The sequence below is a fragment of the Monodon monoceros genome, unplaced genomic scaffold (assembly GCF_005190385.1).
Source record: "Monodon monoceros isolate NGI ecotype Baffin Bay Population unplaced genomic scaffold, NGI_Narwhal_1 Super_Scaffold_6, whole genome shotgun sequence".
Classification (NCBI taxonomy): domain Eukaryota; kingdom Metazoa; phylum Chordata; class Mammalia; order Artiodactyla; family Monodontidae; genus Monodon; species Monodon monoceros.
In genome coordinates, this window is record NW_021703783.1 from 12134999 (window position 1) to 12147413 (window position 12415).

At 39.2% G+C, this 12415-nt stretch overlaps 1 protein-coding gene and 1 non-coding gene across 13 annotated transcripts in view; both read left to right on the forward strand.

The window, feature by feature from the left end:
* Window positions 1-12415, forward strand: part of DERA (deoxyribose-phosphate aldolase) — a 361861-nt gene that overhangs the window by 38498 nt on the left and 310948 nt on the right. For all 12 annotated transcript variants that reach the window (XR_003791050.1, XR_003791049.1, XR_003791053.1 and 9 more), the window contains exons 2-5: window positions 3607-3704; window positions 4834-4981; window positions 8474-8569; window positions 10751-10885. Coding sequence is in view for 1 of the 12 variants with exons in the window: in XM_029204890.1 (XP_029060723.1) it covers window positions 3607-3704; window positions 4834-4981; window positions 8474-8569; window positions 10751-10885 (477 nt within the window). In the remaining 11 variants the exon portion in view is untranslated. The remainder of the gene's footprint in view (window positions 1-3606; window positions 3705-4833; window positions 4982-8473; window positions 8570-10750; window positions 10886-12415) is intronic.
* Window positions 6856-6959, forward strand: LOC114886323. The gene has a single exon (XR_003791326.1). It is a non-coding gene; the product is annotated as a U6 spliceosomal RNA (small nuclear RNA).

Below are 12415 nucleotides of genomic sequence, written 5' to 3' on the forward strand. Positions count from 1 at the left end.
TCTTAAATGTTCTCAGCATACATAAAAAACAAAAAGAAAAAAGGATACAGAAAATGTGTGAAGCAATAGATAATGTTAATTAGCTAGACTGTGGTGATTATTTCACAGTGTGTACATTTATCAGGACATACACCTTAAATATTTACTATTTTTATTTGTCAACTATACCTCAACCAGGCTGGGGGGAAAAAGTAAGCAGTAAAAAAAAAACAAAAATAAGAAGAAGCAATTTGGAAAGACGTCGCCCAGATCATTTCTGGTCTTTGGGAATCCTTAGTTTATTTCTTGAATGCCACCCGTGTGTCAGGTACCTTGCTTGGAGTTTTAAAAATCTGTTGGGAATACGAACATCTGGACAAATCAGTGCCATTCAGAAGGCACTAAAGATGGACTGTAAGTATTGAAAGCATGGAAGCACAAAGAAGCAAAGGAATAGCTCAACCTGTGTAGTTCAGGGAAGGTTCACAGAGAAGGTGGCAAATGAATTGTCAGGATAACGGAGGGCATTCTAGGCGGAGGGAGCAAACAGCACACACAGGTCCAGAGACAGAACACGATGTGATGTGTCAGTGAGCTCCCAGGAGTTTAGGAAGGCTGTGCCTCAGGGTTAGGCGGGGTGGAGAGGGAGAAAATGGTACTTGAGGGAGGATGGAGCCCGATGATGAAGAGTCCGGGGATGGCCTGAGACCTCTCTCCTGCAGCAGGGCCTGGGGGTGGGGAGGGGAGCTTCTAGGAGGTGTCATGTGACTGATTAAGGACCACCCCTCAAAGCCTTGCCCTACCGCCTAGGCTTCCCTCTTTTGGCCACTGTCAGCAGTGGCTTGGCGGTCAGACTTGTATTTCACGCCACTCCTTACTTAAGTAATTTTGACAGTTGGCAGAGAAACAATCTTTACCAGGAACCTAATCACCATTATTAGTAGTGTTTTTTTGTTTTTGTTTGTTTTGTTTTTTTGCGGTACGCGGGCCTCTCACTGTTGTGGCCTCTCCCGTTGCGGAGCAACAGGTTCCGGACGCGCAGGCTCAGCGGCCATGGCTCACGGGGGCAGCCACTCCGCGGCATGTAGGATCTTCCCGGACCAGGCCGCGAACCCGTGTCCCCTGCATAGGCAGGCGGACTCTCAACCACTGCGCCACCAGGGAAGCCCCATTATTAGTAGTTTTTTTTTAAAAAAAGCCTCTCCAGTCTTTGGGTAGAGAGGGCTTGTTACAGGTCTTAGATAAATTGGGATGAGTCTAGCATGTCTGCCTGGTCTGACTCTCTTGGGCTCTACCTAGACCCAAATCAGTCTTTGGGTGGAGAAGAAGAGGCAGATTTCATGTCCCTGACCGTAGACTCCCATTTCCTCTGTGAAGCTGGGTCAGCAGACAAGCTGGAAAACATACAGTGTCTTCAAGGAGCAGATGGATTGAAACATTAAAAATCTGTTTTGTTACAAGATTTTGACTAACAGAATAATTTAACCAGAAAAAAAAGCGCTCAAACTTTGTTCCTTCTTCAGTGATATTTATTTTTAATTTTTAAAATTCTTTTTCTTTTTTGGCCACACTGTGCAGCTTGTGGGATCTCAGTTCCTTGACCAGGGATTGAACCTGGGCCATGGCAGTGAAAGCTGGGAATCCTAACCACTAGGCCACTGGGGAACTCCCATTCTTCAGTGATACAAGAATATCATTATTAATCACTCAGACTCTAATTTGGAATTTCTATACCGTTAATATTGATAAGAAGAATTGAATGAAAATGAGAGAATGTCTTTTGTAGAAACTGGTTTTCTTGGTGGTCTTATCTTTGAGGTGGATGCAAATACTTTATTACTATTATGATATGTGTTATTACATAGTACAGTATGCATTCAGCAGTTTTCTCCATCACGTTATAAAGAATTGTGTAATTGTGACATGTTTCCTAATGAATCACCTTTCACACAGCAGGTTTTTTTTTTCTTTTTTTAAAATAAATTATTTATTTATTTTTGGCTGCATTGGGTCTTCGCTGCGGTGCGCGGGCTTCTCATTGCAGTGGCTTCTCTTGTTGCGGAGCACGGGCTCTAGGCAGGCAGTCTTCAGTAGCTGTGGCTCACGGGCTCTAGAGCGCGGGCTCAGTAGTTGTGGCGCACGGGCTTAGTTGCTCTGCGGCATGTGGGATCTTCCTGGACCAGGGCTCGAACCCGTGTCCCCTGCATTGGCAGGCGGATTCTTAATCACTATGCCACCAGGGAAGCCCCCCACAGCAGTCTTTTAAGGCTCTTTTAAGATGATTCTTCAGGAACGTGAGGTTGCTAGAGAGATACAGAAATGAGTTTAGTTATAGAAGATAAATGGGTGTGTGTCCAGTTTACTATGAGGAGGCCACTTTTGTTATAGAATGTCTGTGGGTGAAGTTGAAATGCACATGCACCAGACACTATGTTTGGTGTTAGACACGCAAAGACGGATACGATCATGGCTCACATTGTCGTAAGTACAAGAGACAATTTTACGACTCCTTGATGAAATACAAGCTCTGTAGTAGAGGTCTACCCAAATGTTAGTTCTAGCTCTGTAGTAGAGGTCTACCCAAATGTTATTTCTATCTGGGGAGCAGGCAGTGGTTTCACAAAAGTTAACATTTAGGCTGGGTTTAAAATAGAAATTACAGTCAACCAGAAGAGGATGGAGGGTGGAATACAGGTAGGAGAGAGCATTTCAAAACAGAAGAAAAGAGATGTTTCCCAGAATTTAGAACAGCTTGTTTTTTCTTTTCCCTCTTCTGACTTTTGTTATGTCAGTGCATTAATTTCTTTTTTTAAAAAAAATAAATTTATTTATTTATTTATTTTTGGCTGAGTTGGGTCTGTTGTTGTGCGCGGGCTTTCTCTAGTTGCAGCGAGCGGGGACTACTCTTCGTTGCTGTGTTCGGGCTTCTCATTGTGGTGGCTACTCTTGTTGCGGAGCACGGGCTCCAGGCGCGCGGGCTTCAGTAGCTGTGGCTCACGGGCTCTAGAGCGCAGGCTCAGTAGTTGTGGCGCGTGGGCTTAGTTGCTCCGCGGCATGTGGGATCTTCCCGGACCAGGGTTCGAACCCATGTCCCCTGCCTTGGCAGGTGGATTCTTAACCACTTTGCCACCAGGGAAGCCCCAGTGCACTAATTTCTAATACACTTTGAAAAATTCTCCTTTGAGGAAAGAATGGGCTGTATCCTATCAGCATCTAGTAGTTATTAATTTTATCAGCAAGGATTCCTTTAACCCCCAATATTAATTCACCTATGTGTTTATTAACCATTCATTCTCCTGGACTGGACACTCACAAATAAGTCTCTGCTGGCAGAAGTGAGGCCCGTGGCATGAGTAGCACATTTTCCTCCGTTGTTAGACATATCTGTGTAATGAATCAGTACAGGTTCTCCTAGTTCCAAATGTACTTGATTTTACACGAAGTAGGCCTTTTCATGGCTGGGCTTCCTTCAACGAGGTTATTTATTTGTAATTCAGCAAAAAAGAAATATAAGGCATAAAAGAGCTTTGCTACTTAGTGATAAATCTGTCCTTTCAAGGACCATGTAAAAGCAGGTGAATATGTTTAATAAAACTTTTAAAACTTTTAAACTTCTTTTGCCTTTAGACCTTAGCTGGATCTCCAAAATACAAGTGAATCAACCGGCAGTTCTGAGGCGTGCAGAACAAATCCAGGCCCGCAGACCCGTGAAAAAGGAGTGGCAAGTAAGGGTTCTTCTTGAGAATTCTCTCCCTGTATTTACAGCCCTGGTCTCTTCCCTCAAGGCCACGAGATTGAATTTTGCTCAAGATGCATCTAAACTTAAAAGATTGCAGCTGTCCATGACTTATTTTAATAATTCATGTATGATGATGATGGGTTGGAGAAAGATAACACATTTATCCAAACAAGTTAAAAATCTTATCACTCTTGAGTGGCAAAGCCACAAATGAATTTGAGGCATCTTTATTCATGAGTGAATTAAATGGCATATTTTGTCAATGTATTTATTCAGTTTCTTAGACATACCTTCTTTGGTTGGCTTCTATTTTAATTTTAAAACCATAACACCTAAACCTGGTGTGTCCGCTGTTGAGGCCCTGAGGTATGAGTTGACCTTCTTTGACCATCATGTTTACATACTAATTAATTTTCCTAAATCATTTTTCAAAATTCGAAAAATGATGTTTCATAAAGTACTTGTGGTCAGCATATTCTTCAGTGTGTACCAACGAAAGATGAGCTATGTATGCATCTCAGGACTAAAAGGAATTCAGAGTTTATTTCACAAGTGATTGAATCCTTTAGGATGACAGGTCACATTTTGCTCATCCTTAGAAATAATCTGATTGAAAAGGTAAAAGGAATTCATCAGAATGAGTTGTGAAATATGAATATTGTTTAAAAATTATAATTGGATTAAATTGAAAAAAAAAACAAAAAACAAAGAAGATGGAGACTCTTTTTACAGTGTCTCATTCCAGACCCCAGGCTGGAGGTAAAATGTACGATAGAAACTCTTGTTCCCAAGTTCTCCCCTAGCGGGTGGCCCTCTGAGGCTCCTTGTGAATGAAATGGAAAAGTCACATGTGGGGAGACTTGATCTATTAGGGATTTCAATTTGGGTTACCTATGGGAGAAAAAACATTTATAAGCTATTTTCTCCCCTTTTATTTTATTCTATGTAACCTTCATCTTTTTGGTCACTCTTGAGCATATAGCAGAACATATGCCTTAGAACAGAATAGACAAGAGATTTTAGCACCCATATGTGCCTAATGGTTCTTTACTAACTAACTGGGTTGGAGATTAATTATTTTTTTAAACCTTGTTTTTAACTTTTCTTCAAACCAGGCTGCTTGGCTCCTGAAAGCTGTTACCTTTATAGATCTTACTACACTTTCAGGCGATGACACATCTTCCAACATTCAAAGGCTCTGTTATAAAGCCAAGTATCCAATCCGGGAAGATCTCTTAAAAGCTTTAAATATGCACGATAAAGGTAATGTGTAGTCTGTCTGGTGTTTACCGTTTTTACAATAACAGTTACTAAATCTAAGAGGACTTAAGATTCAGCTGTTAAAATGATGGTAGCAATAAAATCCATGATAGAATTGTGTACATAGAGAAATAATTGAGATTCTTCTCTGAGAAACAGCAGAGGAAGAATCTGAGTCTCATTTTTAGGTCAGTTCTTTCCCATCGTGGATTAAAGTTGCAAGTATTGAGTTTATTTTTCTTTCTAGTTCTTCAGTTTTGGAAGTTTTCTATCTAGTGACTCTCAAATACTGATTCTGATTCCCTAGCCACATATGAAAAAGCCAGTCTCATTACTTAATAATCACACCTCATACATAAAGTATTTTCTGTGAGTAAATGAAATGCTTTTGAGAATAAAATACAAATGGGATATATTGCAAGCTTGTATATTAGGTTAGATCTTTTGAAAAAAAGTTATACTCACTCTCTTCGTATACATGAAAGAAAAGACTTTCTAAAGTTGCCGTAAGTTTAGAACCTTAACATTTTAGAAATGAAGGAGATTTTAAGAGTCGATGCCCTTGTTTCTAAGTGAGGAAACTTGAGACCTGGAAGGCGAAATGGTATTTCCAGGACAATGTGTGTTGTTACTCAATGGGCTTGTTTTAGGAATCAGATCTAAACCATGAAGGGATCCTTCATGGTTCCCAGGTTCCTGTCTATAATGAATGCAGCTAGAGATGCTGCATGGCCCAATGCAGGTATTTTATCCCAAATAGTTTGTAGATAACTTATAGACCTAAACAAACCTACAGCTTTTGAAAAGTAGTATTTTTCTTTTGAGTTGACAGTAAAACACCTACCATTTATACCACTTAAAAGCAACAGCTTTATATGAGTCTTATGTTATTGTTTTAGGGTGGCTATTTGATTTTTCAATTTAAGATCTTATTCCTCAAAATGAGGGCTTCAGATCCAGATTTTATTATTTTCTGCAAAAGAGGGAATAGAATTAGGTAAATGTCGTTTGCTAAACAGGTGTAACTTGTTTTATTGCACTTTGCAGATACTATGTGTTTTACAAATTGAAGGTTTGTGGCAGCCCTGCGTTGAGCAGGTTTATCGGCGCTGTTTTTCCAACTGCATTTGCTCACTTCATGTCTCTGTCACATTTTGATAATTCTTGCAGTATTTCAGACTCTTTTTTTTTTTTTTTGCGGTATGCGGGCCTCTCACTGTTGTGGCCTCTCCCGTTGCAGAGCACAGGCTCCAGACGCACAGGCTCAGTGGCCATGGCCCACGGGCCTAGCCGCTCCGCGGCATGTGGGATCTTCCCGGACCGGGGCACGAACCCGTGTCCCCTGCATTGGCAGGCGGACTCCCAACCACTGTGCCCCCAGGGAAGCCCCTCAGACTTTTTCATCATTGTTATATTTGTTATGGTGATCTGTGATCAGTGATATTTGATGTTACCATTGTAATTCTTCGGCATTTTTTAGCAATAAAATATTTTTGAATTAAGGTATGTACTTGTTTTAGACATAATGCTATTTCACAGTTAATAGACTACAGTATAGTATAAACGTAACTTTTATATGCACTAGGAAACCAAAAAATTCCCGTGACTCACTTTATTGCGATATTCGCTTCATTGCGGTGGTCTGGAACTGAACCCGCACTATCTCCAGGGTCTGCCTGTACTACCCTGTAAGGTTCACTTACATTTTTCTTCATCTGCTGTCCTGTTTGAATGCTGTAAAAACCTGGATTTTATTATCTGCATGAAATAAAACAGTTTCATTGGATCAAGGCCACCAAGTTTACTATTTAGGAATTTTTTTACAAATGGCACTATGTTAACCTCCAAGAACAATGTATCAAAAGTATTTTATTCCAGTGCTTGCTTTGGCAGCACATATACTAAAATTGGAACGATACAGAGATTAGGATGGCCCCTGTGCAAGGATGACATGCCAATTCGTGAAGCGTTGCATATTTTTTTTAAAAAAAGAGTTAAACATAGAACATGGCACCATAAAACTCCTAGAAGAGAGCATAGGCAAAATATTCTCTGACATAAATTGTACCAATGTTTTCTTAGGGCAGTCTCTCAAGGCAATAGAAATAAAAACAAAAATAGACAAATGGGACCTGATCAAACTTGCAGGCTTTTGCACAGCAAAAGAAACCATAGAAACAAAAACAACAACAAAAACAAAAACAAAAAGACAAGCTATGGAATGAGAGAAAATATTTGCAAATGATGCAACAGACAAGGGCTTAATCTCCAAGATATACAAACAGTTCATATAACTCAACAACAGAAAAACAAACAACCCAATTGAAAAATGGGCAGAAGACCTTAATAGACATTTCTCCAAAGAAGACATACAGGTGGCCAGTAGGCATATGAAAAGATGGACACCATCACTAATTATTAGAGAAATGCAAATCAGAACTACAATGAGGTTATCACCTCACACCAGTCAGAATGGCCTTCTTCAAAAAGTCTACACATAACAAATGCTAGAGAGAGTGTGGAGAAAAGGGAACCCTCCTACACTGTTGGTGGGAATGTAAGTTGGTGCAGCCACTATGGAAAACAGTGTGGAGATTCCTCAGAAAACTAAAAATAGAATTACTGTATGATCCAGCAATCCCACTCCTGGGCATATACCCAGACAAAACTATAATTCAAAAAGGTTCATGCATCCCTATGTTCATAGCAACACTATTTACAATAACCAAAACATGGAAACAACCAAAATGTCCATTGACAGATGAATGGATAAAGAAGATGTGGTACATATATACAATGGAACACTACTCGCCATAAAAAAAACCAAAATAATGCCATTTGCAGCAACATGGATGCAACTAGAGGTTATCATTCTAAGTTAGAAAGACAAATATTACGTGACATCACTTATATGTGGAATCTAAAATATGGCACAGATGAACCTATCTACGAGACAGAAACAGACTCACAGACATAGAGCACAGACTTGTGGGTGCCAAGGGGGAGGGGATGGGGGAGGGAAGGATTGGGAGTTTGGGATTAACAGATGTAAACTATTATATATAAGATGGATAAACAACAAGGTCCTACTTTATAACACAGGGAACTATATTTAATATCCTGTGATAAACCATAATGGAAAAGAATATTAAAAAAAAAGAATGTCTAGATTTGTATAACTGAGTCACTTTGCTGTGCAGCAGAGATGGGCACAATGTTGTAAGTCAACTATACTTCAAGTAAAAAATACAATAAAATTAAAAAATATATATATTTTATTCTGTTACGGTGATGATGAGAAAATGATCCACATTGTCAAGAGCCAGAAGGGAATGTGGAAAGTAAAAACCTTTTAATTTGTTGCAGCATCGTAGGGGAATTATTTTTTCTCTCATTTTGATTTCTGCCAATGTTGAAGTATAAATAATAATTAAAAGCATATTGTGTGACTTGAACTTCACATAAACTAGGCTGTTATGATTTCTTTCTTCATAGGCATTACTACAGCTGCCGTTTGTGTTTATCCTGCGCGGGTATGTGATGCAGTAAAAGCACTAAAGGCTGCAGGCTGTGATATCCCAGTGGCATCAGGTAAAATTTGTGGCTTCTGTTGTCGTTTAATCAACATGTTTCCCGTTCTTCAACTCAGACACTTTGGGGTAGTATCTCTGTAGTTTTATACTATGATTTTAATTAGTTTTATATATTTAATTGGTTGTATTTATCTATTATTTTCGTATTTATTAATTGCCTGTTGAGTAGCAGACATTATATATATTAATTCCTAAGAATATAGAACTGTATATCTGTCGTTAAAGGAAACTTAGCTGTTTAGGAGGAATAGTCAAGTTAAAAAAAAAATTGTAACACAGGACATGTACTATTATTTATATGTAAAATATAACAATAAAGATATGCAGAAGGCACAGTTGTAACCCCGAGTGGGTAGTGATTTATTCTGCAGAGGTTGATGACACTCAGTGGGTAGGGGGATGCTTCACAGAGGAGATACTAAGACCCCTGCATTGGGTCTTAAGGTTAAGGAAGAGTTTAGAGAGTTGATAAGCTAAGGAATGGCGTTTTAGACAGAGGAACTAGCACATGTGAAGGTGCAGAAGCACAGTTCAGGGAACTGAAATGGGTTTGTAATTGTTGGATCCTAAGGTAGGACAAAGGCAGCGCTTGGGAGTTGAAGCTGGAGCGGTAGATTGGGGTCAGATCCCATGGGGAAACCATACCAGGCCGTGGCATCTGGGTTTTATTTTGGTGACGGGGAAGATACCAAAAGATGTTAAGCAGAGACATACCATGATCTGCTTCATGACGTAGTTAAGGTAGGGGATGGTAGTGGACAAATTATAGAGGGGTGAAATGGAGTTAGTTAGACTCATCACAGGCCACGTGGGAGATGATGAGAGCCACTCCCAAGCCTGAAAGATAAAGAAAAGAGAGTGTGTTCAAGAGCTTTTGACTTAAGATAGATGTAGGGACTTACCTGGTGGTCCAGTGCGTAAGAATCTGCGCTCCCAATGCAGGGGGCCCAGGTTCGATCCCTGGTCAGGGAACTAGATCCCACATGCTGCAACACAAGGCAGCAAAGATCTGGCACAGCCAAATAAATAAATATTAAAAAGAAAAAAAAATTACTGACTTAAGATAGATGGAGTAGGAGAACGAGGCATGAGGGAGGGAAAAGTCTTACTAAAAGCTTCCCTGTATGTTTGTGTGTGTGTATTTACATATGCATAGATACATATAAAATTAGATTCTCCTTTTAAAAAGTATTAGAGGAATATCCTGGTGCTTTAAAGAAGGAAGCTAAGAAAATCATTATTTTATTAGGGATACATCAAAAGAAACAGACTGTACAGTATTTATATACAACCTATTTGTGAAGATTCCCAGAGTATTTGTTAGCTAGCTACACCTTTACCAACCTTCATTTTTCATTAGCCTCAGTCAATTCAGCTTTTCTTTTATACAACAGGGAAACATGCTTTCCTCTAAGGTAACAGACCCAAGGAATTTAATAACATCAAGGAAACATGAAAGGTTATCTTTAGACACAGGAATGGAATTAATGATTAGCATGTTAAAAATGTTACTTTTTCCAAAGTGTCACTGTGTGTTTATTTTCCTTTTATTTATGCGTGGCCCTGCTCTTCCCAGTTTACCCCTGCCCCAGTTTTGTGGACGAATTAGGCGCTTTTCCATCGTGCAGCATCTCCCCTTTATTCTCATCTGCTTGGCTGTTCACTTTAAAATGGGCAGTGGGAGGAACCTATATTACAGTTTGGTTACAACAGCTCTAAATGTGAATGAGTAAATCATGACAGTGATAGCCAACTTGGTCATGAGTAGGATCCAGAATTAACTAGTGTCCATCAAGACAGGGCTGTAGCTACTATCTTATGACTTTCACTTTGATGATGACATATCTTCTTAATTGCTATTTACTTAAAGCACCCCCATGAGCATCTCTGTAGCAACTTAATTTCAGGTCTTCCAAAGGATATAATACTAATATTTATCCTAACGTCAGTACTATATAAAATTGCACTCAGTTTCTTTACACTTCACTTTGCAAGGTAGGCATGAAGTTCTGAAGTGTCATTCATGCTTTGGTCTAAATGCTAATTTTTTTGGTCTGAAATTCTTTGTTGAGATACTGACCAATTGAAATTTGTCTCCCTCCCTCCCTCTCTCCCTCCTTCCCTCCCTCCCTCACTACCTTCCTTCCTTTCTTTTTTTGTTTTCTTCTTTCTCTACTAGTGGCCACTGGCTTTCCAGCTGGGCAGACTCATTTAAAAACACGATTAGAAGAGATCAGATTGGCTGTGGAAGATGGAGCTTCAGAAGTTGACGTGGTAATTAACAGGACCTTGGTGCTGACAGGCCAGTGGGAAGGTAAGTGCACACACATCCTTACCCAAGAGGGAGACTTGGTTCTTCCCTGGTCAGTCAGATGGCAAGGATCTGATAAGAGGTAGCATGGTGTGGAAGTCACTGTTCTAGATTACAAGTCCCTCGATCAGAGGGTGAATTGAGGAGAAAACTCGACCAAGATTGCTCATCCTGCCCACCTGCATGAACTTTTTAGATCCTTTTAGGCGATTAGTTATTTCCATGCAGTGGATTATTAACTTTTATTCTATTCTCTACTGTTTTGCTACTCAATACAAAAATCACTCCAGGCAAGTCTTTTATGCAGAGTTTATTTTAATATGATGGAGGAAGCTTCCCTTTTTTATGTTAATCTTTGTGGGTTTGGAGGATGTGGGATTATTAATTAGTCTGCTAAGTCTATTTTTACTCGTGTTCTTGAACGTAGCTCCTCTGGGTATTATTACGTATTCACCTTCGAGATTCATGATTTACTATCGTGTCAATTACAATAGGGCATTTCCCATTCCAGTAACAAGCTATTATTTTTTTGATGGAATTGATTTTACCTCTGCCTTAAATGCATTTTGTATACTTAGAGATTGTTGATAGCTAAAATAAGTACAATTCTGTATTTCAGAAAAATCATTGTAACAAGTAGTTTAAGTAAAAATTTTTAACACAGTCATAGGATTAAGCCAGAATAATGTGTTGTCTCTTTAGATATGTGAATATCAAATAATTGGCATATTTTATTCTAATTACAAAGGTTATACCTTCTCACTGTTAAAAACAAAAGTTCTGACCAGTAATAAAGAAGTGGATGTTCTACATAATCTCATCCTCTACAAATAACCCTTGATAACACTGCAGTGCACAGCTCTGCAAACGTTTTTTCTCTTCATATGCACACGTGCAACTCCCATCCTTCTGTTAAGTTTAAAATCAAAATTTTTAAAAAGTGAAAAAATTAAAATTAAAAATAGGACTATATTTAATGTATTTTTTCTTAACCTACCTATCGGTCTTGCCAATATCTCATAGCTATCTATAACTCTATCCATCAATCCATCTATCTCATCTTCTGTAAATTATAATTCCATTGTTTATCCATTAAGAATTGCTTTTGGTTATAGAGCAACAAAGATTCAGTCAGTGGTTTAAATGCTCAAGGATTTACTCTCTCACATGAAGTTGGGAAGTAGGTGTTTCAGGGGTGTTGTGAAATACAAAGTTCTTGGAGACCTGGACTACTTTTATCTTCCACTTCCAAAGAGTGTGGCTTCTGTCCTCATACTCAAGGACACTCCATTGTCTGTGATGGCTTTTGAAGCTCCAGCTTTTACATTCATCTCCCAGACAACAGGAAATAGGGGCTTGTCGTGTCCCCAAATCTCACACACCATCTTTGCTTACACCTCACTGGCCCTAAGCCAGGCTTGGCTGCAAGTGAAGCTGGAAAAGGTAGTCTTTTGGCTTGGAATATTAGCTACATTCCCATACATTCTTTTTTTTTTTTTAATTTATTTATTTTTGGCTGCTCTGGGTCTTTGT